Genomic DNA, 26,705 nt, shown 5'->3' on the forward strand with positions numbered 1-26,705 from the left:
GAGAATAATTCAGACCAGAGGAGTATCAAGAGAAAATTATACAATATGTCCATTAAAAATTATAATGGCTGCAATGCACTAAAATGGCCACCAGCCTCAGAGTATGGGGTTTGGAGTTTTGACAGTCAGACTTTTACTGATACACTATGCATTCTAGAATGAAAGAGCATAAAAAGAGGGCCTTACATACCTTACTGAATAGAATGCGTTTCCACTCATTGATCTGCATTGTGGCCTGGCTGAGGAGCTCCCACACACCCTTTCTGGCCTCTAACTTCCGTTCAGTAGAAGGGATGAAAGACAAGTCCAGTGGGCTTCCTAACAGACAAGAAAGGTTTAAAGTTTTGATCTACAAAAAAAATAAATAAAAAAATTATAGTCTGTACTCTTCCATGGTAACAAATATCTTAGACGTTCAAGCGTCTAAGGTGATCTAGTGGTTACAGTAAAGAGCTTGTTACTATGAGGTTTTTAGTTTTGCAGAAGCACCTTATGTTTGGAGTATAGCCAAATGCTGTGATGTTGATAGGACTTAGAGTTACAAACATCTACATTCTAATTAATATTGTACTATTTGCAATATTTGTACTGCAGCTTAAAATGTTGGATTTTTTTTAAAACAAAACAATAATAGTGAATTTTAAAATTACAGTATACACTATACACAAAAAAAGGAATTCCATAAATTCTTATTACATTTTTCTTTAAGTTCTAATAATTTGCTTAGCTTCAGCAGGGCACTAGTCTCATTACTAAACAGCATAACTTCTTGTTGAAAGCATTTGTCAGGATGTGGCTAATTCTGACCTGTCAGGCTCTGGCTAGTCCTGTTCAGGTCATATAGCTTCCCTGCCACAGTCTGGAATTGTTGAGCTATTCCCTTCAGCTCCTCCAGCACTACTGCAGCACACTGGGAAGGCTGCAGATACTGGCCTGTGGTGGCAGTGGACACAAGGCCCTGTAGCTCCTCAGACAAAGAGGTATAGATGCTATTCAGGGTCTCAACCATGGAGGGAAGCCGTGTGCTGACTGTTTCAGTTGCGACCTGCAGAAGAGGCACAAAACTGTCCCACAAGTCCAGCATCTGGAAAATAAAAAGTTTAAGAACAATATCACATAAGTAATTATTGCTTTTAGCATTTAAAGTGTTCAAAGTAAATGTCTGAAATACAATAGAAGTATTAAGTCAACATAAAGACTAAATTTTCATTTTGATTACATTTTTTCGAAGTGACTTAAACCAGCTAAGGCTGATGATGGTGGTTCACAATTACAGTGTTTCAAAAATGATTCTATAAAATCTATTCTCAAGCTTTAAAAAAAGATTTAGAAACAAGGATGTTTACCTTGTTCCAGAAACCTATATATATTTATGTAAGGCAGGAATTCATGTTTGTTGATGCCTCCTGTTCCTCTAAAGGGGATTATGAAGTAATCTGATCTGTAAACTAACGGTCTACCTATCCGTTGCATCTTAAGTTAAGGATGGATGGTGCTCTCTCTTCCTTACCTGCTCATCCATGCTTTCCTCAGCCTTGCTGAGCTGCCGGTAGTTCGTGCGGATGGTCTCCTGAAGGGAGTGCACATAGTCCAACTGCTGTTGCAGGTCATAGAACATTTTCTGGTAGCATTTCACCTTAATGAGGAGAATGAGTTGCGTTCACATTTTGTCAACTTTTCGGACTCCTCAGAACAGATGTTTTAAGAGCTACTTGGAATGAGTAAAACTTCACCAGCATCCATCTATCCTCCTTTTAAGTACTTTATCCAAGTACGCATACATTCACACCAGAGTTACTTTTTCCAAAAGTCAACTAGTTACCAGAATATCTTTGTACTTTGGGAGGAAATGTCTGGTGAAAACCCATATGAACATGGGGAGAACATACAACCTCAATGCAGATAGCACCCCCCAAAAAATAAAATGTAAACCTATTATACAAATTATAGCTTCTGTTGATATAAATGTGAATTAAATCTGAAGGAGCAGGAGGGTCTGTGTTGGGATCTGGGAGCAGGAGGTTCCTAGCAGTGAGGACAACAGGATCAACTTGGTGAACTTGAGACTTTGAAGACAAAAGGCCCAGAAGTAACGAAATGTGGTGTCATGTATCCTGTTGCCCCGATGAGGGGGTCAGTGTGATCACCACTGTCGGAGGAGAGTGTGTGTAAGATAAGGAAAAGGAACCTAAGAGGGCTTATAAAGGGGCGTGACAGGGGAGAATGGGAGACTGACCACGCCCAATGCAATGTCAACTACCCCTTTTCCACCACACAGCATTAAACATAAACTTGAGATCTTTTCACAGTGTTATGCATATAGCAATTTTATATATCAAAATGTAAATTTTACCACCAACCCTAATGTATAGAGTTATGGAAGCTCGTTTCTGCCAGGGAGTAAAAAAAAAGAACGTGCTATGGTATCTCACAATTGCGACTTTAAATCTCAAAATTCCAACTTTATATCTTGCAATTATTACTTAAAAACTCAGAACTGCGACTTTAAATCTGAATTACGACTTAAAAACTCAGAATTGCGACTTTATATCAGAGAATTGCAACTTAAAATCTCAGAATTTTGACTTAAAAACTCAGAATTACCACTTTTTATCTCGCAAATGCGACTTTTTATTACACATTTGCGACTTCGAAATGGCCCACATTTCATTGTCTGTCCTTTTGTTTTGTAATGGATTCGGGTTCTAGGGCTTGTGCCCTCGATGCTCCCACCTTAGTCTGTGCCTCACAGCATGGGCTCGAACCCAGGTCTTGCCAGCTGAGCTAAAGAAGACCTTCTTTTTAAAGTAAAAAGGAATTGTACCAAAATTCCTGAACATAAAAAATGCAGCTAGAAATCACCATTCCATCCTGTATACTTATGTAAAGTCAAATAAATCACATCTACAGGAAAACAGTTATATGATATATAAGCCTTTGCTGAACAAGTTAGTAACTAAATTGTCAGCTAGTAAACAATAACATAGAGCAAGTTTAGCAATGTCAACATTTTAATCAATCTTTTAGTTTACCTTAACTAAAGTGGATTAAGAAGACCATAAATAAAAAATGTGGTGCTTTCTCCATAATAAATCTAAATCTTTATATCTATAATATAATAATGCCTACGGTCACAGAACCTCTGATGGATTTGGGCAATAAAGAGCAAGCAACAACTGACAGCCTACAACCACTTTACCTTAAGTGGTAAGATGGACGGCCAAAAAGTGCTGTACATTATGTAACGACTAGAGTACAGCTGTAATACAAAATGAGATTAGGGTAAGAGAAACTATGGGATAGTGCAAAGATGTCAATCACAGTACCATGCTGACATATTGAGCAAAAGCACTGAAATCAGCATTTGCCACACGCAGAGTCCCCACTGCCCTTTTCAACTCCAACATCCAGGTCTCTGATCGCTGCTCCACTTCAGATGTCAGAAGACTCAGAATGTCTCCATGAATTGAACATAGCACAGGCTCTGCATGGGGAGAACAGCACAAAATGTCATTCAAACATCATTCTCATTCAATCACAAAGAGAAATCACAAAGAGGCTCCTTAATCCTGAGCACGAACCTATCTTCTGGACATCTATGCACTCCACAGTCATGATCTTGTTTGTGGTGGTAAACTTCTGTGGCACAGTCTTTACTTTGTCAGTCCAGCCTCTGATCACCTGTATACGCTCATCATACTGACTGGCTGTGCAGCCCCTCAAGCCCTCCAGGCACTTGGGACTCCAGAGGCTGATGAAATGGTGAATATCAGACAGCCAGCTGTGTTCCTTGCAGAACTGCTGCACTTCACTGAGAGCCTTCTGTATGCAAAACATTTCACACTGTCATGCTGAACTGTTACACATTCATACACACATATATATAAAAGGCAGGTATATGCAAGCTATGCTTTTCTTTCATGATAATATTATTTTACGTTTAAGTCTTTAAAAGACCTGGCATATTTTACTGCCCGTTAATTAATAAACATGCTTCTTCTCTGGCTCATCTACAGTATGTGTTTTATTTGAGGTGGTTTTCATCTGTATTTGAAAGCAGGCATCCAGCAGGCAACTTTCAGGTCTTGGGTACCAAGTTCCCAGAGTTCAATTAAAGCCTGGAGTTTCTGTTTGGCTATAGTGGGGCTCTGAATTCTCTGTATTCTTGTGTGTGCCTGAAACCCTTTTTTAGAACATTGAGTTTTCAATCAAATTTCAGAACAAAGTATGCCTTTGTGTTGACAACTATAACAAGACCCATCTACTGTACACCTATTGAATAACGCAAATATTTGCACTGGAAGAAATCACTGTTCCCCTCCTAAAGCCTCCTAGAGTAGGCTACCTTTATCATCCTTTCCTGCTCTCTCTCTGCCTCCTGCACTTCTGGATTGAGACTCAGGTGCCACTCCAGCTGGCACCTGGACAGTGGGTAGTACTGGGCTTTCAGCCTCTGTCCCCGGACTCTTAGAGGACCCAGAGTGGACAAAACCAGCCCAGGATCTGGAGCAGCCCCACAGTCCAGCTTGGGAGGAAATTTGAGAGGACTAATGTCCTTCAGCTCGTTTTCTGTGTCCCCTAGACCTGAAAGCAATGTGGAAATTCAAATAAAAGACTTGTGGAAGGCATTGTTCCTAAGCTTAACTTCCAGTTGTACCCTGGGGTCATTATATTGTTGCTGATCTTGAAAATTCAACTGATTTCACTTGATAAATGCAGAACAGCATTCATTTTTGAATAAAGTATTGTACTTTTCTCTGGTCCAAAATTAAAAGATTCAGTACCCTTAAACATTTTGAGTACAAAATTACCTTCTGACCATGAATTTACCTGGCTGCTCTCCTCTGTACTGTCAGACTAGAAAAGTAACTTTCTTGTATAGTGGTAAGAAAAGGAGAAAATAGAGAACATTTGAAAAACAAAGTAATGCAACCTCCCACTCAAGTGCAGTACTTCAAAGGTGGACAGTAAGCACCACTATGTTCACTTAAATATTTTCACAATATCACTAAATCATATAATGATATAGTATAAAATATTTTAAGATTATTATATATTCCACACTGAAGATAAATTACTGTATTAAAAATAGTGAACAGACTAGATTAGAACTATCACCAATTGATTCATGTTTTTGCTGTAGGATAGATTTCTGATCCTCAACCTCAATCCAAAACTGCAGTGAAACTTTAATTCTGAAAGCATAAATCCACAGGTTTAACTAGCATGTATCACCGTCTTCCTATACACTCACCTCTGGAGGTACTCCACTCCTGTGGCCCCCTGGGAGCACAAACTGTGGAGTTACTTGCTGCCAGGAACCCCTTTATATCTTCCGTGTAACTGAAGGAGTCAAATACCTTGAGTCCAAAAGAATAAAAATGCACATTTATCTTCTTTAAATTGAAGGATTTAAGTTAAAATTATATTATCCTTTCCAAAAAACATTAAATATCTATCAATCGAATTATTGTACTGTATCTTCCAATGTAGTCTATTTTTAACAAATGTGGTTCATTTACGAGTGCAATTTTATTCTAAACCTAAATTCCCCTACAGCACTCTCTTCCTTAAAAAAAAACAAATTCTATTCTTTAATAGGAAACTTTCTTTTTTAAGAAAAAATAAAAAAACTTCTGGTTTGTGATTTGCTTTGCAAGCACAAGGCGACAGTTTCCCACTCCTAATGACCATTTTGTAAAGCTTTCAGTTCTATATGTCTACAGATGTCATTTTATTAAAAAATATTATTTTTCCCCACACAAAAATCTGATGTTCTGTGTGATAAATGGTTTTCATTCAACAGAAGCCAGTACCTGTGCTGCCCTGAGTTTTCTCACCTGGAGAGCAGAATTAGCCACTGACTGCAAGGCCCCTGACAGAGTCTCCTCAAACAGCGTGACAGGTGGAAACAAAGTCAGCTGACTCTCAGTGCCAAACACCAGCTGAGCCTGGAAAAGGCTAACTCGGCCAGGTTGTCCACTCTTGAAAGATTCAAGGAAGGAGGAAAGTGGGGGAGAAATTAAAAATATCAATAATTTGATTCATGTATCAAGAAACTTACTTATATATAGGGCCCTGCAAAAAAACGCACTTATGAAACATTAACAGATTATTTTTTTATTTCTTTGAAAGTGAAAATATGCCAGATTTGCAATCAACACATTTGTTGCACTACAATGTGCAGTGAAAAATTTTGATATTGATCACTTTTTTGATATACAAAATCAACAATATTTCCAATATGTGTTATTGGATTTTATTATATATACACACAACATTAAGACATTGTCAGGGATGACCCGCTAAGTAAACAGGAGGATGGACCCTATGCGGTACCTAAGGAGTAAAACGAGAGGCAGTCCGAGTCGGGTTCTGAGGTCCATGAGGAAAAAGGCAAGAGCGAAGGTATCCAAACCAGAGCTGGGCAAGGCTGAGATCAAAGTCGAGTAGGCAGATCCAAAGGTCATCAACAAGTGGGTTTCCAAATCCGTGGGGCGAGACAGTAGGCGAAGTCGATCCGTGGAAGGTAACGAGGAGTCAGAAGGCAAGGAGATACGACGGCGAGGCAGGTGAACTAAAGTACAACCAATACCGGGGCGAAGAGCAGAGGGTTCAGAAGGCTCTAAGTACTGTGCGAGGAGGAAGGTGCGTTGATTGAAGTAGTTTCGTATTTGATACAGAAGTGCTCAGGGCTGGAGTGCAATTAGTGTGGGTGCGTTTCTGCGTGGGAATGCGGTGAGTAGAGGGCGTGACAGTACCCCCCCCTTCACGGGCGGCTACGGATGCCCCAGTGGTCTTCTGCGAGGTGGTCTTGTGGAAATCGAGGATGAGCGAACGGTCCAAGATATCCTTTTCGGGAACCCAAGATCTCTCCGCTAGACCATAACCTTCCCAGTTGACCAGGTATTGTCGTGAGCAATTGTGCCAACGTGAGTCCATGATTTTGATGACAATGTAGGCAGGGAGACCATCGATCAGCCGAAGGGGTCGGGGTTGAGGTCTGGAAAGAGGGGAGCAATAGAAAGGATGCAGGAGGAAGACATGAAAAGTGGGGTGAATCCTGAGTGAGGGAGGAAGAGCCAGACGGTAGGATACCGGGGTAATTTGGGAAAGGATGCGGAACGGACCAATGAAGCAAGGACCGAGTTTCTTAGAGGGTTGACCTAGGTGTAGATTCCGGGTGGAGAGCCATACAAATTGACCCCTCCTAAGTCGAGGAGCAGGGCGGCGGTGGTGGTTGGCGGCTGCGGCGTGACGTAGGGAGGTCTTCTGGAGAGCGGCCTTGGCAGACTTCCAGATACGACGAACTTTAATAAAGTAATGGCGGACCGAAGGAATATCCGTGGCCGCAGAAGTATTGGGGATGAGTGAGGGTTGATATCCTAATGAGCAGAAGAAGGGGGACATTCCAGTAGCTGAGGTGAGTAGGGAGTTGTGTGCATACAGTATTCTGCCCAGGGGAGAAGAGAAGACCAATCGTCTTGAGCAGAAGTGGTGCAGGACATCAAGTAGGTTAGGAGGCTCTGGTTTGTCCATTCAGCTTGACCATTAGCCTCCGGATGGTAGCCCGAGGTGAGAGAAACGGTGGTGCCTAAGGATTTGCAAAAGGATTTCCAGAACCTGGAGATGAACTGTGGGCCTCTGTCAGACACAATATCATATAGTATACCGTGGAGGCGGATGATGTGTCGGACAAAGAGGTCAGCCATTTCACTGGCCGAAGGTAGGGCAGGTAATGTGCTGCTTTGGAGAACCAGTCTGTTACCACCATAATGGTAGTATTACCATGACTCTTGGGGAGATCAGTAATGAAATCCACAGATAAGTGGGACCACGGGCGATCCGGAATGGGAAGGGGTTGGAGAAGACCAGCCTTCTTACAGCGGGGTGTTTTGGACCTGGTACACACGCCCTGTGTGTACCAGGTCCAAAACACCCCGCTGTAAGAAGGCTGGTCTTCTCCACGCCCGGACATAATCAGAGATGTCCTGCTTGATGGAGGGCCACCAGAACTCACAGCTGATAAGGTCCAGAGTACGGTTGGAATCGGGGTGGCCAGCTTAGCGGGAGTCGTGACCCCATTGCAGGATGGAGGAAAGAAGTGGGTCAGGTACAAAGAGTCTATCAGTAGGACATTGGGGGGGAACAGTTATGTTGGCGAGGGCACGTCGGACCTGGTGGTCAATAGGACTCTGGGCAATCGCGTGGATATTGCTAGGAGGGAAGATGGGCTCAGGATTCTGGATGAGGTCTGGGGGATCACGTAGGTGAGAGAGGGTGTCAGCCTTCAGGTTGTTCGAGCCTAATTGATGATGATAAAATAGAACCTGGAAAAGAAAAGAAACCATCTTGCCTGTCTAGGATTCAGACGCTTAGCAGACTGGATATAGGCTAAGTTTTTATGGTCAGTAACAATCACGAATGGGTGTTGTGCTCCTTTGAGCCAATGTCTCCACTCCTCAAGGGCCAATTTAATGGCTAGGAGCTCTCGATCACCCACATCCTAGTTGACCTCAGCAGGAGATAATTTCCTTGAAAAAAAAGCACAGGGATGTGGAAGGTTCTTCTCACCATGGCGTTGAGAGAGTACAGCCCCAACACTGTATGCCGAAGCATCCACCTGTACTATAAACGGAAGGGAGGGATCAGGATGACGCAGCAGGGAAGCTGTGGTAAAGAGGTGTTTAAGTTTCCTCCTTCTACGCCTGTAGAAGTTAGCGAAACCAAGGAAGCGTTGAATCTGTTTTAGGTTGCGAGGAGCAGGCCAGTCCAAGGTAGAGATCCGTGGTAGGTAACGAGGAGTCAGAAGGCAAGGAGATATGACGGCGAGGAAGGTGAACTAAAGTTCAACCAATACCGGCCGAAGAGCAGAGGGTTCAGAAGGTTCTAAGTACTGTATGAGGAGGAAGGTGCGTTGATTGAAGTAGTTTCGTATTTGGCCGAATTGCAGGGGCGGTGCCGTTTAACAGAAGTGCTCAGGGCTGGAGTGCAACTAGTGTGGGTGCGTTTCCGCGTGGGAATGCGGTAAGTAGAGGGCGTGACAGTCATGAATTGTTTCTAAATACCAGGCACAGAAAAAATAAGGAAGTCACTATTTTGCTATGTTCCTAGCTGACTAAATCCAATGTATCTATAGTGGCCCTCTAGTTATTCACTACTAGCCATTTAGTGAAAGCCATGTGTGACTATGTTCTGCAAAGAAGATGGTTAGAATTCACCACTGGCTTTTTTCCAGACTGCTGGAGCCAAATTGTCTAATGCTCTTAAAAATCAATGTCATGTCAGTCTTATGTCAGGTGTTTATGGAACTGTTCATGTCAGTTAACAGTGTTACAAACAATAAAATAATGAAGCATTATTACTCTCTTACAGGAAACAACTGAAACAGTTATAAAACCCAAAACAATGCAAGACCCTTCTGTCCCCCAAGAAATTAATCTTGGATTTAGATGTCTACTTAAAAAATAGATCACAAAAAGGTGGGTAAGAGGTTGACTAGAAACATAGATATACAAAAGGGGACATCTGGTGGCACTGCAAGCTTCTCATTTGCAATGTTTTATCACTGCTACACTTTCAGAAACTGGAAACAAGGGTGTTTTGTATATTATAATGAGAGAACTCCTGTGTCTTTACCTTCATGACGTCATTGACAAAGGAAGTGACTTCTCGTTCGATAATAGTGACCATGGTGTGGACTATCATATGGCCTGTGAGGGAGGCCAGGCTTCCCAGACGCTGCAGGACACACTCAGCTTGCTCAAGGTTCTGCTCCAGGGCCCTGTGCTGGGCAACCTGCAGGTACAGTGGCTCCCTCCCAAGACCTAACCTGAAGTGCTCCAGCTGGGTTTGCAGTTTCTGGAACACCCTGTAACTGTCCTCCTGGACCTGCATAAAACACCAGAAGAAACCAGCAGTGTCCTTACACTTCCCTTTGGTTTAGGTAATAGGTAAAGTTTATCTTCAAAATTTCAACACAGTAATAGAGTAACAGCTCTTCCCTTTGTATTCTAAAAGAATGCTGATAATCAGTGTCACTTGGGAACTGACGGAAAGCACAGCGTAAGCTCCTGATTAGGTCAATCCCTCTGTAGCACCTACAGTCTTTTGGGCATAACAGGCGTGAGCAAGACCCTGAAGATGGCTTTGAATAAATAGTAGTGATATATGGGCAAAAATGCCACCTAAATACAGGCCAGGGCTTGATCAACCTCAGCTGGATCGCCTGGGCAAGGGTGTCTGATGTAGAAGACAAGAAACACACCGTGACCCCAGGTAACATCACTGTGTGTTTCACAATACGTAGAGGGGGATAAGAGAATGTAGTTTTCAAAAAGCCTTTTCTTAAGAAAGCTTTTGAAAATATTTTTTTCTGATTTTAATTTTAAAAAAATAACACATTATGCTTGACTTTATTTTATCCGGGGATACATATACAAATCCGACCATTCAAAATGCGTGAAGTATGCCGTGTCAAAATGCGGTAGGCATGGTGCATCATAACGCATCATAACGCATGTTATGATAATAGTATCTGGAAGCACTTTGTAAAACCGCCAAGTGGAGCTAATAAAGCTTTATGTCTCATGTACAGCATTTGAGCTGTCGCCAGAAAATGCTCAGTTTTGAAACCTGGTCATTGCTGAGGGACAATCTTTTTCCAATTAAGAATTTAAGTTTTATACTCTGTAGACTTTTAATAATTTTAAACTGTGTATTACAGCATATTAATCATTAAACATTAAAAAGTCTGTATATTTTACATAAGCAAGATTGCTCAGTTGGACAAAAGTACACAACCTTCCACCTTCATCATAAATATTTTAATTATGCATAAATATTTTATGCATCAAAGTCTTTACGGAAGATATTATTAGTAGTATTAATAATGAATGACCTTTGACAGGCTGTAAGCTCAAAGTATTGCTGTGGTCCACTTTCTTTGTAACTGTCTGCATCTGTTTAATTCATTCACCTGTGATTATGTGAAGACATTTTGTCAGCCCTTTTCAGCTACAGCTGAAGTTATTGTTGCGTTACATTATTTAGAAACATGTTGGTGTAATGGTCGGGGGTTCGAACCCAGCTATTGCCATGAGTTTTCTTTTAACAAATAAACATTTCTTTGAAAACCTAAAATAGTAAATATTCTCGACACTATATTGAATTTGTTGGTATTTCTAAATATCACAACACGTTCAAAGTTAAGTGAGTTAAGTAATTAACTCTGTTGTAATCTGTAAGTAAGTAATCTGTGAATATTTGCACTCATTATCGCAGTAAAAAAAACTCATACTTTTTAGAATCCGCTAAATAGGGAATATAATATGGAATTGTTTATCTAAAGAAATTAATAACGATATTAATTTAAGAATCTAAATATATGTATTTATATAGCTGGTAGAATTACTGTAATCCACTTTCTTTGTAAACATGTTTTATTTTTTAAGCTGTTCGTTCTATGTAGGCGATCCGAATTCAATACACGGTTCCGTTTTTCATCTAACAAAAAAAAAATAAATATGTACACTATATTAGCTTTTTTTGTTTTTCATATTCAATGTTAAGTTATATTAATAATTAAATAAAAACGGCAATAACACAGAGCCTGCAACCTACAGATTTAATGATCGCAATTTACATTTCACAGCTTTTATTTAAACAATATCTAGTACCTGGTTGCATTTTTAGAAACCTTAGTTTGAATAAAGTGGATCCCAGGTTCAAGTGACTTCATAATGTGAGAAGGCATTATGCTATATTTTTTATACATCAGATGAAGCCTTCTGACTATAAAAAAACAGGGTTTTCTTTTTTCTGTCTCTTCCTACTCTCTCTCACCCGCTGCGATTTGGGCACAGAATAGTTAAAAATGGGAACAAGTCAGACAGGCAGAGGGAAGGGGGAGGGGTGAACCTGTTACCTGTCCTGGATAAAGCGGTTAGAAAATAGGTGGATTTACATGTGAAAAGCTTTCCAAATTTAATGTGATATGGAAGATATTATTCATAATAAATTACCTTGGATGGTTTGTAAACTGAAAAGTTAGAGAGGAGATACATTGTGTCGCAGACTGTTAAACCAGAGGAAAAGAGCGCCTCTTTCTGCGAAGCATTTAGTTGATCTGATCACTTATTCGTTTCCAATACTACAAAGTAAGTTTTGAGAATCTCTGATTCACCATGCCTATAATGGTTTCCCGGAGATTGCAAGGCATGGCACTATTGCCTCTGGACCCATCTGAATTCACGGATGTGGTCCAACCCCAGTAAATTTCAAAAGTCACAAGATTTCGAAACAGAAGAGCAGCGTAGCAGTCGGATCTGGCTTTCCCATCTATGCCGATGAACTGCACATACAATCTCTCCTCCTTTTCTTGACTGATGGGCAAAAGTTGGATATTTGGGAGAACTGTATGTTGCATTGTCACCTATGAATTGTGCTGTGTAGACGGTGCATCCTGAGGGGAGATAGACAGCGAGGACAGCACCAGCCAATTCCTGGCCGGAGGTGAGCAAAGAGTCTGGGATGGAGTGTTCTGGGCCGGTGTGCAAGGGGTCAATGTGTGCTCTGCTGGGGGCGGAGGGATCTGTGGAGATACGCATTCCACCAGGTACAGCAACCTGCTCAGCCGGGAGAGGCACTTTTCAGGAGATGAAGGTCTGTTGGAGTCAAAGGCTAGCTGGAGGAAACGTCAGCTGTTTCCAAACAGACCTTCATCTCCTGAAAAGTGCCTCTCCTGGCTGCGCAGGTTGCTGTAATGTAGGCCGCTTTGAACGAGTTAAACTGTGATGCAGGACAAATAAATGTATTTCCCACAAGCTATACTGTAGTGGCAGTACAGCAGCAGTTTTAAATTATTCATTGTTATTAATAAATCACTTAGCTTCTAACATGCTGTAATATTTAAAAATATAAAAAATGTCAATATCATGTCCATAATATTTGCTATTTTAGTTCTTCAAAGAAATGTTTATTTGTTAAAAGAAAACTCATGGCAACAGCTGGGTTCGAATCCCTGACCTCCAATATGCAAGGCACACGCCTAAGCCATTACACCACACATGTTATCATGGGTAAATGAGTTAAACTGATGAAGACATTTACAAAGAAATTGATCATTTGAGGGATATGAATATAATTATATCCTTATTAATTTCTTAATACGCGATTCCATATTAATTCCCTATTAATCTAATTCTAAAAAGTATGTGTTTTACGAGCGTAAGTATTCACAGAAAAGGTTAAAACATAAGTTTTTACGAAGTATATAAACTTAATATAATCATAAGGAGCACGTAAAAACGTTTCCAAAATAACCACAGTATGTAACCGAACGAAAGACTCGGATGTTTAGGAAGAAAGTGGAGTGCTGGTGTGTATTTTTTATTTAAACTACCAATACCAGCCATATACAGTTTACATAATATGTTTATGTTCCTATCTTAATATCGTGTATGACCTTCAGATGCGTTATGCTCCTCTTCTTTTTATGCTCAGCTACTAAAATTTCCCTTTAGTTGTAAAATTCCATATAAATATTCAATATTAAGTGGATTAAAGCATGTACAGTAAAGAGATTAAATTATTTTACTAACAACCAATGCACCACGAGTGCCCCTGTTGGTCATTTTGGCCAGCCAATAAAGTAGTGCGTTACAATGCGGTGAACTGTAGATATTTTCGTGTGGTATGGGGTTGTATCATATATTTTGAATGGCTGCATCTGTAATTGAGTTTTGGACATTTTAATTCTGAAACATGCAAAGTATAAAGACCAATTCAGTGTAAAGTATCTTGTTTCCCAAATATGCAGGAATTAAGAAAATGTACCATGAGCAGTATGAGAGTGCGGTAGTGCAGAAATTGTTCCAGCAGTCCTCGTGCCTCCTGATGTTTCCTACAGAGAGTGCTCTGGAACTCCATAAGTGTGTAGGACTGGGAGGCATCCTGAGGCAGCCAATGAACTCTCTTCAGTTCTTCAATAAGTCTGGAAATACCAAGAGAAACCAAATTTTTGGCAGTTATTGTCTGTCCTTGAAATCTTCTGAAGCTGCCTTAAAAAATCACTAGAAATAGTATAGAATACATTAAGAATAATTAATTATATTTTTTGTTGCCCTGACCATGCAAAATCCCTTGCAGTTTAGGTGTCTGAGTAATGCACTGGGAATGCAGCTCAAAGGGGCTTTTCTGATAAACAGCATTTTCCTTACATCCATAACATAGACAAGAAAAATGGTCTATTCTAAACCTCCCTAAGGACGAATTGCTCAACATCTCGAGGGAGGGTGGCCATCTTGACTAAGACTCTGAGTAAGAAGTTATGTTCAACTATCCAAAAGATGAAAAACCAATGAGGCACTTGCCAGGTGGACAAAGACACTAGAATTGGTGATGTCACAACAGTTGTGGTTTCCTGGTTTAATAGGTATAGCACAGCTCACTTTCTTTGATCCTCTCCTTTCTCTCCATCAAGCCTTGGTAATCTGACAATGTAGATACTTTTTGTTTGAATCAAGACTTTAAGATACCAAGCTGCCAGAGAGTCAGTCTTGTATGTCTTTGTGTTGTATTAAGAAATTGCATATTGTATAATATGTATCAGTGTGCTGCGAGTTCTAACTGCTTCGTTTGATTCCTAATGGCTATAAAGCATTCTTACAATTATCTGTTCCAATTATTTAATTGTTTCAGGAAAAAAAAAACTCACATCACTAAAGAACATATACTGTAAATTAGAAATTGCTGTTTTTTTATAAGCTTCTGTGATTATCATTCATTTTTTAATACAATTGTATATATTCTGTATACTTATAAAAAAATAAATCCATACACCATTTCTGAGCCATGCTGCTTTTAGCCTGTATTGCTCCATTCACCAATGTATAATACACTCAATAACCAATTACGCAGTCCAAACAGACATTTAAGTCACGTGATTCACTGGTGTAAAACAGCAGACTGAAAATCAAAAAAGGTAAAAAATGTAATCTCACAAATAGCAAGTTTTTCTTTATTTATGCAATTCTAATTGTTTTCTATTTAAGACCTTCCCCATTTGAATTCACCTGTTGTTTTTGGCACAGAATTGCATCTACAAGTCTTGTACCACACCGGAAGAAAGAAGACATATGGGTGCCCACTTGTGACATCAGAGACATTAGATTTATTAGTCTTTTGAGATACTGCAATCTCTACAGTGCCTTAAAAAAGAAGTAATATGGATTGGAAGAGTGTCGTGTCCCTCACTAAAATTATTGCAGGCCTGCAGAAATCCACAAATCTCAGGAGTCGCTGCTACAATTAATAGGCTACTTTCTGTTCAATCAACATCTTTTATTGTATAATATGTTAAAAGAGGATTATTCAAATATTATCATAAATGTACTACCAAGGTAGTCACCAACACACACACATCTAAACAGAAAACAGAGCTCAATAGGTAAAATAATATGAATAAATGTGTGGACCTGGACAGCTGAAGAAGGGCCTCTCTGAACTGTGGTATGGCTATCAGCAGGAAGCGCTGTAAGGACTCACATCTTTTATGCAGACGGAGCTGACGAACATTTCTGTGCCAGCTGTGTGAAACACAACACAAACATATCAACATGTGTATACACCAACTTAAAAGTAGAGACCATAACAAAAAGAACTGACTGTTACTCACAGTTGTAATATTATAATAATGTAAGTTACGCATCTAATTAATATAGCAATTACTCTTCACACTGAAAGACTATACTGTTTAAAACACATTTAATACCTTTAAAATACATTTAATACCTTTTCTATATCCATAGAAAACAGTCATGTCCTGCAATGCACCTTAAGATGCATGTGATGAAACTGCAAAAAACTATTATTTGCGGTCAATTAATTTCTAACCCACACATGATTTTGTCTTGAATACTCAAGTCATTCAGGAATCCCCACAGGTGAAAATCACCTAGATTCAGAACAGATGACTGTTGCAGCCAAGCCAGTCTTCCACATTAGAGATCAGGGAACTGCAGTGGCATAAGTCTTGTGCAGAAGCACAAGGGTGTCTAGAACCATCTTGCTGAACTAAAGTTGTCTTAAAGTCCTAAAGTAGAACTGAAGTATCCAAACACCTTGCTTTCCCTTTCCATATAGGGACATGTCCCCATTTACTAACTTTACACTACATCAATTAACTTCAAGTTAATATGACCCAATATTTATGTTGATTTGAATTTGGTGGGGGTTAACACAAAAACATTTTTGTTCTAACATGGATGTGCAAACAATACCAAAGTACCAAGGATACCAAAACAAAAGTTCTATACTCATATTAAGCTCTGTAGTCACCTATGAAATGATCAATTCCTATGATGCTTTGAAGATATCACAGCATACACCTGTTACTAAGATCTGACATGAGAAGAAAGTTTTGATATTTATCTTAAGAAGTTACTGTATATATCTTTTTTTATATTTCTTTCCAATGTGCATATTCTGTTACAGTATAAGAGGATCTACAATTTTTAGTTTTGCATGCATTTCAACTTAGTGGCATGTCCCTAAAACAGTAAATTAAGAATGTGCCAATTAATTTTTTAATAAGTAGTGCATTTAGGGAGGAAATATGCAAGAAGCAAATAGAAAACTAACTACACCTGGCATTTGACTATGATGCAAGCCACCACTTTATTTAAAAAAGAGAAAATTATTTGCCATGTAAATGTCTTGCGGATGAGGAAGTTCCGGAAGAAAGGAATTTTCTGCAGAGCACTCCAGAGTATAGATTCCCGGTGCCAGTCCCTCAGGGGTGTGAGATCAGAGCTGTGGTTGGGCTGCACATGCAGCACAGAAGAGGGTGAGAACACATAGTGCTCTGGATTTGCCTTGCTCTTCTGCACAACATGAAGATCGTAGGGCCTGTACACACACAAGAACATGAGGTTACATCTGTGAAATCATTGACTGCTATAGAAAAGTACCATCTACTTCCTGGACAAGAAATATTAGAAAAAATGTACCTGTAAGGGCAAGTGCTAGCAATGTTCAGATGCAGAAACTGCAGTTTTCCAAGGTGCCTGTTCCTCATAAAAAGCTCTGCCACTCCGATGCCTTTCAGAGGTTTCCCATCAGGACTAACATCCTTCGCAGTAGGTCTAACATCTTTTGTAGCAAAGGTGTTACCACCAATTCTTTTTGAGAGTGTTATAGCAGCAGTGCTGGAAACAGATCCAACATACAACTTATTTTAGAATAAGGAAAAATGTAACTTTTACTGTAGTAATTATAATTTGTTTTTAACATAGATAGTATTCATACTTCCCTATCTGCTGTGATTTAACTGGTAAACATACTGGAGTTTGCAAAATCTGTTTCAAACTAAACTTTATTTTGCATCACTGGGAAGTGTTAGCTAGTTCCAAAAACCTGCATTACATACAAAAATCACATGCCTTCCTAAACAGTATCTATTTCTTTATATGTTCTATACATTTATGAATTAACTACACACTGTTAAGTCTTATAGTATAAATCTCAGACATCATAAAAATATCTGAACAATCAGAAATTACAAATACAGATAGTTCTCATTTATGCAGCAGAATTGCTTATACAAAAATGTAATTATAAAACCCATACATTAAAACTAATTCCCTGTTAGAATACACATAAATTGGGAAGAATGGGTTCAAGGATCTACTTGTGGTCCGAAGGTTGATCTCCTAAATAAAAACAATTTCACACATTTATAAGATATTCATATATCTGTACATTTTTGTAAATCTTTTTTTTTCTTTTGGTTTTGAAAAAATAAACACAGATTCCTTGCTGCATAAAGAAAAACCTTGCACTGTCATTTTAACCTGCAGTTAAAGCCACCTAAGTTAAAATCTTAAAAATAACATCACAAATCAAGTTTTCTTCTTTTCAGAACATTAGTTAATTTGTAGTTTTAGATTCGTTTTATTTTATTGTATAACATTTACAATTCTCAATTGGTTTTTAAAAATAATTATTTTTATTTATACATACAGGTATAATGTTTTATTTACACATTTTTGCATTGAATTTTGTTTTTAAGATTTTTCAAAGCTAACTTTGTTTTTCAAAGGAAAATAAAGGCCTTTTTGTACATTTAGTATACATGACACAATCAGAAAAAAATGATGGCTGGAAATACACTGAGATTGTCCAGCTGCCTGTGTGTCACCCAAGTGACTCTATTCATCCCGTTTTACAACTGGGTAAGCAGAGCATGTATTGTTTCGAACACTGTCAACTTGCCTGCAGCTGAACTTGGCCAAGAGTGAGAACTAATGCGTTGTAAATTAAGATGTGGAATATATTTTAAAAGAGCTTTAAAAATGTGCAAATTAAGAATGTTTTAATTGAGATCTACCTGTAAATGTACTGTAGATACAGTATTATGACTATGAGCAATTAGCTCACAGCCTCCTCTTTTGTTTTCTGCAACTATAACAACTTTGACTGTTATAAACATGAACTTTTTCATTAATTAGAAACCAATCTTATAATTTCATATTTCACATTCATCAGAAATGTCAACTACCTGATCACAATAACTAAATGTAAACCATTCTGAGCAATTAATATAAAAATAACCAGTCATTAGTGAATCTGATGATGAATTTACAGAAGCTTTGAGATATTTCTTATAGTTAAGGAGTTTCTTAGAACCTTCCCATACTCTTGAGCTCAGACAAAAAAAGCAAGAAATTGTGTGTTAAAAGTGGCTAACAAACCTAGAGAAAGAAGGAAGGAAACCTTTTTCAGAAGGAACCATCCACCACATAAGAAGAGAGTGTTCTCTCACCTCTCTGCTTCCTTAGAGATTCCTGGCTTTGTGTTGATAGGAATGTCCACACCCAGACTTGCTGCCACAAGCCCAGGGCCCTCCCTCCAAATGGCCTCTCCAAGGGCCAGCTCTGGGCCCACTGCGCTTACCAATCTAGGCAGCTCTGCCAGGGACACCAGGGCTGGGATAGGAGCCAGCTCACGGGCTGACAGGGAGCCTCCCAGTTGGGGTAAAGACATGCAGCTGGGTGACAGATGAGGGCATGAAGAGGTATCCCTTGATTCATTGACAGGTAAAGATCTGGGGGTAGTATTGTACAAATTCCTGAAGGGGATTTTAGAATCTCTCTTCCCAGTGTAGCCCAATCTTGCAGAGCTACTGGGAAAAAATGAGCCCTGAGACTGAGTTTTATCTTTCTTATGTGCAGCCATTGCTCTTCTCTGGGAATGAGCATGTCACAATCAGAAAAAAAGTTTGTTATTTGATTCCCTGCTGCGATGATATCCCTGGATTTTCAGCCTAAAAAAAACAACTATTTTTAAATAAAGTCCCTCAAAGGCACCAACTGTTACTTACATTCAGTTTACCAAAAAACATGAAAGCAAAAACAACTGAAACACAAAAACACTGAAGCTGAAGTGAAAAACACGGAAGAAACACTGTAGAAACACAGTAACAATTGTAACAAAGTAAAAAAGAAGGCTTTAAGAATAGATGGCTTTTCTCATCTGGACCATGGCTTCCCAAACTTTATCCTGCAGACCCACACATCTGTTGGTTTTTGTTCCAGCCAAATTTTCAGTTACACAGCTAAACCCTTAATTTACTTAATAATTGGATAAACTTGTATTTATTTCAGCAATATTTCATTTCATAAGTAAAATAAAATCCAAAAACATCTCAGTATAAAAAAAAAACATGCAAAAATTCAAATTAAGCAACTTGTCAGCTCCCCTAGAAAAGAATGTTAGAATGAAATGAAGGTTAATAAAATGCTGGGATATACAGTAAAACCTTCATACTACAGAAATGCAATAGATTTTCGTTACGTTTTCACTCATTTTGAGTATTGGTTTGAGATGTTACGGTATTCTGAACAATTAGGGAAATTAGGCATCATTTCAGCCAACCCTTTCCAAAAAAAACTACACTAAGGGATCCACTGAAACAACGACCAGAGTTCACAAGCCGATGTTAAATCTGGGATAGAAATTATGATACGATTCGCTGATGAACAGCCGTTGAGTCAGGACCAAACGCCCCAGCATTTCGGGATCCTCAAATATCTTTAGCGTAATAATATGATGTATTCTATAAATAATAATCACATTTTAAAAAGGAATACAAAATTAATCAGGCTTTCAAAATGATTAAATAACGGTTGAAATATAGGTTCGCTGTAATTCTGATTTGCATTCACAAAGAGAAGTCATGAAGGGCATAATATTGTACATCGTCCACTGCGGAACGCAAAACTAAAAATCGTTAAATAAAAATTGAGAACTAATTTGTCTACAAACATCTATAAAACTTTATTAAAGAAAGACTGAAATTCATTCTCACCCCTCTAACGTCTTCGGGCTGTTTACACCGGTTGCTGAGCGACGAACATCATACAGTCCGAGTGATGGCAACTCTGAAGGCTCAAACTTCATGTGACAGACGGATACAATCGGTTAAATTTCCACTCGTGTTTTTACTTTTCCTCAATACAGGATAAAAAACACAGTTTAAGACCACGATGCCATACATTCTGAATTTTCATTGAATGTATGGGTTAAGATATTGTCCATATAAAGAAAGTGTGACGTTATTCATGTTTGAATTTGAGAGACAGATTAAAACGAATGACAAAATGGAATGCCCATAAATTACAATGGAAAATGAATGTCAATAGTCTGTAATGGAACAGTAAGAAAAAAACTCACATATTATAATACCTGAATGAGATCGTTAAATTGAAAACATTTTCAAGTTCTTGTAAATATCCTATCCTATCTATCGAACAATTAAAAGCTTATATTATATTTATATTATATTTGTAACTGAAATATTAAAACCAGAAATAACATCTGTAGTAAAAAATATAAAGTGCAAAATAAAACTTGGCATGCAAGTTGTTCTCTATGGAATGACAGAGCAGAAACATAGAAACAAAATCACAGATTAACAAGGAAGCAGGCAGGAAGCAGCAAGACATTCCTGTTTTATCAGGAAAAGGCCTGTCATTCCACATTTTACTTATTAGGGAATATTTGAAAAAGATCATTTCTGGTTTTAAGGTCTGAGTTAGGGATTAGATCACTTTATTAGCCGTATACAATTACTTGCATTTGGAATTTGTCTTTTCGCAAACCCCAGCTTGCTCTCCATGAGATACAAGATACACAGACGTGGAGAGAAGTGTGGGGTCAAAGTGCAGGGTCAGCCATTATACAGCGCCCCTGGAGCAGTTGGGGTTAAGGGCCTTGCTTAGGGGCCCAACAGAGTAGGATTCCCCTGAAAGCCGCAGGTGCAGATCCTTAGCTACACTGCTACCACATCTTATGTGAGCTGTTTTACTTTGTGTTTGATTACAGTACGTGGGAATTCCATTTTGTCATTCATTTAGCCTGTCCTCAGATTGTTTTTTTCCTGGGTTCTCCAGTGACTTCCCACAGTCCAAAGACATGTTGGCTGGCTAGGTTGATTGGCATTTGTGTTCTTTGATGGACTAAATTGTGCATGACAGCCAGTTGTAACTGTAGAGTTCTGTTAATATTGTATTTTTTTCAGGTTTGGTGAAGACGGACACAGTGATTCAGACACTTGTTGAATAAAAAACAGTGCTTTTATTTTTTGGCACAGCCAGCACAATCACCTTGCCCACACGCGAGCAGAGAGAGAGAGAACACGTGAGAGCCAAAGAGAGAGAGTGCAACACACTGGGGTCTACTCGGTTAGATACACAGGGACAGGGTGGCAATTGGGTACACGTATAAAAGGGGTCAGAAACCAGGGAACTATTTACAAGAATCCGGGCGATCTCACCACTCTGTACATCCATTTTGCAATAATAATTATAATAATTGCTTACGCTTATATAGCTTTTTTCTGGACATTCCACTCAAAGCGCTTTACAGGTAATGGGGACTCCCCTCCACCACCACCAATGTGCAGCATCCACCTGGATGATGCGACGGCAGCCATAGTGCGCCAGAACGCTCATCCCACACCAGCTGTCAGTGGTGAGGAGAGCAGAGTAATGTAGCCAATTAATAGATGGGGATTATTAGGAGGCCATGATTGGTAAGGGCCAATGGGAAATTTGGCCAGGACGCCGGGGTTACACCCCTACTCTTTACGAGAAACGCCCTGGGATTTTTAATGACCACAGAGAGTCAGGACCTTGGTTTTACATCTCATCCGAAGGACGGTGCCTGTTTACAGTATAGTGTCCCCGTCACTATACTGGGGCATAAGGATCCACAACACCTCTTCCAGCAGCAACCTTAGTTTTTCCCAGGAGATCTCCCATCCAGGTACTGATCAGGCTCACACCTGCTTAGCTTCAGTGGGTTACCATTTGTGAGTTGCAGGGTGATATGGCTGCTGGCCATAATGGGCAGCAATGGGTCAGCTGCACTGGTCAGCGGCTTTCCTAGTCCCCGCCCATCCGCGGTGTCGATCTCGTGCCATTTGAGAGCCATACTGTACAGGTGCAGTCCTCATTCCTCACCATGAACAGATCTTTGTTCTCGGCAAGGAGAGACCGCAGCCGCCATTGCTGGTCCCGATTGAGGCCCTTGCTGCAGCTCCCCACAGCACGCCTTATCTCCCTGTCGGGCTTGGCTCCTGCATCCCCCCCAGCAGCCGCCCCGTCAACCGCCCAGCCGGGTGGCCCAGGAGTCAGCCCCGGCATGCTCGCCCCAAGACCTGCGGCTCCGACAGGCCCTGGCGATGCCCGCCGCTGCTGCCTCTGCTTCCCGCTTCAGTCTGCCCTTGCGCACCGGACACCTCCCGACCTGCCTGCCACGTATCGGATCCGTTCCCCCTGCCCCACCATCTCCCACCAGCCCAAGTCAAGGCAACCACCCACCTGCTGCAACCAGTCCAACCCCAGGATACAGTCCTCACAGATTGGGGTGAAGTAGAAGGGGTATTTTACCCTTGCAGCCCCAAACTGCACGGTGAGAGCCCGCTTGCCAAGGACATTTGCACACTGCCCCATCACCCTCCTCAGGCGCAGACTGGTGTTTTCCCATCCTGGGGGTCCAGCTGCCTCTGTGCCTGGCAGGACACCTGGCCGCAGCAGGGTGATGGTTGACCTGGTGTCGACCAGGGCCTGGCAGGGTCTGCCCTCGTTAAGGCAGGAAAGAAATAAACCCTGGCTGTGGCCAACTCTTCCTACGGCGGCAGTCGAGGTGAAGTGCTCCTCCTGGCTCTCCGGAGTGGGGTAGTGTTGTTCAAGGGTGGCCTTCCCCCCTTTAGGCCACCCCTCGCCCCATAGCGGTTGCACAAGACCCGCCGACATAGCTCCCCCAGCGTTGCTGCGCTGGCCGTCTCCTCCTCTCTGTCTGATTCCCTGGGTGCTACCTCCCCGTCAGGGCCTCCACTGCCCGGCAGGGAGTGCCCCTCCGGTGGTTCCCTCCGGTCTCCTCGAACATGGCATCATCCTGCTCAGCCAGAGCTAGGGCCTGCTCCAAGGAGACTGGTGCAGCCAGCATCACGTGGCAAAATGGCCCGGAGGAACGCCTGGGGCGCTATCTCCCGGTGGGCCTCCTCTTGCTTGCGCGGGAGAGTAGGGTAACCCCGGCGGGCTAAGTTGGCCACGTCTGTGGCAACCGGCTCCAGTGGCCCTCCCGCTAGGCGGCGGCATTGGGCCAACCTCGCTTGCAGCAATCCCGGCACCTCCCCTCTCCCGCTGAAACGCCTCCAGAGGGCCGCTGCCAATGCCATGTAGTTGTATTGCTGGTTTCCGGGTCCATCCAGCAGCGCCTGGCAGGCCTTCCCTTCCAGGACTGTGGCGAGGTGTCCCACCATCTCCAACTGAGACCAGGCATTTGCCCAGGCCGCCATCTGGAACTGGGCCTCAAAAAGTTGCCATAGAACCTCCGCATTATAAAGGCTCGGTTGCACCGGTGCCGGCTGGTGCAGGGGTGGTCGGCTGGACCCTGCTGGTCTGGCATCTCTTTCCTGCCATCAAGACTGAGGGGATGCAGGAAAAGGACCTTCCTCCGCCGAGTAGGCCGCAGTTGGGTATCACTGATAAAGGCTGTGTCCACCGGTGGTGTTGATGGGCCGTTTCAGCCCCTGGTAGCTGCTGCTCGCCCACAGAAGGTGCTTTCGGGGGTCGCTGGGCTGCTAGGGGAACTGGCGCTTCTCCGAGTCTGACATTTATGCCCGCTCACTGTCCATCCACTCGCTCCTGACAACAATGTAGCATTTTCTTCATATTGTATGTATACATTTCTATTTAATACTCACACGTTCACATGGTGTATTCCATTTCTGATTTTGACCTCCTGGTTAGTTATACACTTTATAGTGCACTTAACAGCACTTTGGCAAAAAAGAAAAGGCAGCTTTGCTGGTCTGAAGATTGACCTTATTGCAGTTCTGGAATACAGTATCTCTCTGCTCATAACCAGCTTTAGTTGGACATTATCTTAACAGAACCTTTTTTTTTTCTCATCTTCAGATGTTGGTTTAAAGAGATCTAGAAAATGTGCTGAACTCTGCAGTAAATTTATTTTAGTAATTCACAGCAGTTTCCTCCTCCATTACAGGGTCAGCTCCTGTTGGTTGTCCAATGTCCATAAGTGCTGAAGTCCAGAAGGATTTATAGTTTACATCATTCCCTTCAGGCCTGATGACATTGTAGGTGAAATTTGTCTAGTTATGTAAATACAGAGTTAAGTGAGCAATTAAGAACTGATACAAACTGAAAACCCTGGGACCTGAGACCACCAAGGATCAGAATTGAAGCGTACATTAGTATCAGCCCGTGGTTCTCAAACTATGGGACGCGTACCACTTGTGGTATGCAGAGCTCCCCCAGGTGGTACACCAGATGACCCTGGAAATTTGTTGTGTGCACTGAAAAATTGGGACAGGTTTTCATATTTTCTATTTAAATAAAATTAGTTTATGTGTCAAATACGCAGCCTACATACTATGATACAGTGCGCGCTAATACTTGAGTGGACACAAGAGCTACTATGTAATCTATACCATTGTATAGGAATGCGTGGTACAAACGTAAGTGACCAATTGTATATAAAAAAAGTTATCTTCAGCAAGTAGGGAGGTAGGAGAATGTGCATGGTTTTGGAACACTGGCAAACTTGTGAGCACAGGAAAGCATGATAGATAACAGAAAAATATTTAAGGACTGTTTTAGGTTAATTTGAGAAAAATACACTGAGGGTCTCTGTGTTTAGCTCCTATACGCATGAAATAAAAACTTCTTTTAACTTCTGAGATGGACTCCTGAAACGGAAATGGGGAAAAGTGCAAGCTTGCAGATTGCCAAGGCAGGTAAGCCCCACACTATTCGTGAAAAATTGTGTTTACCATTGGCAAAAGAGCTGACTCATATTATGTGTGGAGAAAAAGCTGCTAAACAGCTCAACCTGCTGCCCCCTTTGGAAGACACGGTCACTCATAAAATTATTGATTTGGCAGATGATGTCAAAAGTGCGCTGATAGAGCGCGTTAAGATGAGCAGAAAATCTTTTCACTGCAATTAGATGAGTCTGTAGATGCCTTTGATTTGGCCAATTTGCACGTTTATGTTCGATATGAGTTTGAGGGCATGTCCCATGAGGACTTTCTGTTCTGTAAGCTGCTACCAACAGGAACTACAGGAGAGCATTATTTCAGTTTTTGAATGAATTTATCAAAGAGAATGGCATCGACTGGATAAAATGCGTCGGAGATTGTTCTAGAGCGATGACAAGCCAACGGCGTTGTAGTTGCACAAATTAGAGAGGTTGCTCCAGATATGAAGTGTAGCATCCACAGCGAGGCCTTGGCTGTCAAGAAAATGCCTGATGATTTAAAATCTGTTAGACTCTGTTTGTATCAAGGCTCGACCAATAAATTCACATCTGCTTAGCTCGACTAAACAGGCTCACCCCTCTCACTGAAATGGTGCCTTTTATTGTTTGTTTGTTGTTCCTGTTGTCATTCTGTAAAGTACTTTGAGAAGCCACTTTTAAAGACGCTATATCAAATAAAGTTTATTATTATTATATTTATTATTATCCCTCGGGAGGGGGATCAGAATACCTCCTGGGTATCCCTGCCTGTCGTAAGAGGCGACTAAAAGGGTTGTGTCAGGAAGGGCATCCGACGTAAAACCATCTTGCCAAAACCATGGTTGCAAAGAACACAAAGCACATACCGGATCGGCCGGGGCCCGGGTTAACAACGTCCGCCATTAGTGCTGTGTCCCAACAGGGTACTAATGGAAATTATGCTACTGTGGGGAAAACTGTAGAGTGGGGGCTACAGAAAAGAAACAAGGTGAAGGGGCCTGGAAGGAATGTTAAGTCAATGAGAGTGGGGACCATGACAGGGAGAGGGAGAGAATTGGTTGAAACTATGGCAAGGAGAAAAGTGGAGATCTTGTGTGTGCAAGAAACCAAGTGGAAAGGAAACAGCTCAAGACACCTAGGAGAGGGATACAAGATTCTATATGCTGGAAAGAGTACCAAAATGAATGGAGTGGGTGTGATAGTGTGCAAAGACCTAGCAGACAAGATAGTGAGGGTGGTTAGACACTCAGACAGGATTATCAATGTACAGGTGGCTTTTGAGAGTGGGTTATGGAATATCATCTCTGTATATGCACCACAGGTAGGAAGACCACAGGAGGAAAAGGATAGCTTTTTGGAAGATCTCGAAGAAGTGATTA

At 41.0% G+C, this 26,705-nt stretch overlaps 1 protein-coding gene across 5 annotated transcripts in view; it reads right to left on the bottom strand.

The window, feature by feature from the left end:
• LOC102698365 (dynein heavy chain domain-containing protein 1) overlaps positions 1-20,415 on the bottom strand; it is a 72,630-nt gene extending 52,215 nt beyond the window's left edge. For 4 of the 5 annotated variants that reach the window (XM_069185630.1, XM_069185627.1, XM_069185626.1 and 1 more), the window contains exons 1-15: positions 20,369-20,415; positions 18,824-19,324; positions 17,010-17,207; positions 16,705-16,908; positions 15,477-15,587; positions 13,837-13,993; positions 9,640-9,891; positions 5,841-5,984; positions 5,255-5,360; positions 4,346-4,584; positions 3,582-3,822; positions 3,327-3,484; positions 1,511-1,636; positions 808-1,084; positions 191-318 (exon numbers count right to left, since the gene is read on the bottom strand). In XM_069185630.1, the coding sequence (XP_069041731.1) occupies positions 191-318; positions 808-1,084; positions 1,511-1,636; positions 3,327-3,484; positions 3,582-3,822; positions 4,346-4,584; positions 5,255-5,360; positions 5,841-5,984; positions 9,640-9,891; positions 13,837-13,993; positions 15,477-15,587; positions 16,705-16,908; positions 17,010-17,207; positions 18,824-19,236 (2,754 nt within the window). In that variant the 5' untranslated portion in view covers positions 19,237-19,324; positions 20,369-20,415. The remainder of the gene's footprint in view (positions 1-190; positions 319-807; positions 1,085-1,510; positions 1,637-3,326; positions 3,485-3,581; positions 3,823-4,345; positions 4,585-5,254; positions 5,361-5,840; positions 5,985-9,639; positions 9,892-13,836; positions 13,994-15,476; positions 15,588-16,704; positions 16,909-17,009; positions 17,208-18,823; positions 19,325-20,368) is intronic. The other variant, XM_069185628.1, reaches the window with a different exon arrangement.
• Positions 20,416-26,705: the final 6,290 nt, after the last annotated feature.

The sequence above is a fragment of the Lepisosteus oculatus genome, chromosome 28, assembly GCF_040954835.1.
Source record: "Lepisosteus oculatus isolate fLepOcu1 chromosome 28, fLepOcu1.hap2, whole genome shotgun sequence".
Lineage (NCBI taxonomy): Eukaryota > Metazoa > Chordata > Actinopteri > Semionotiformes > Lepisosteidae > Lepisosteus > Lepisosteus oculatus.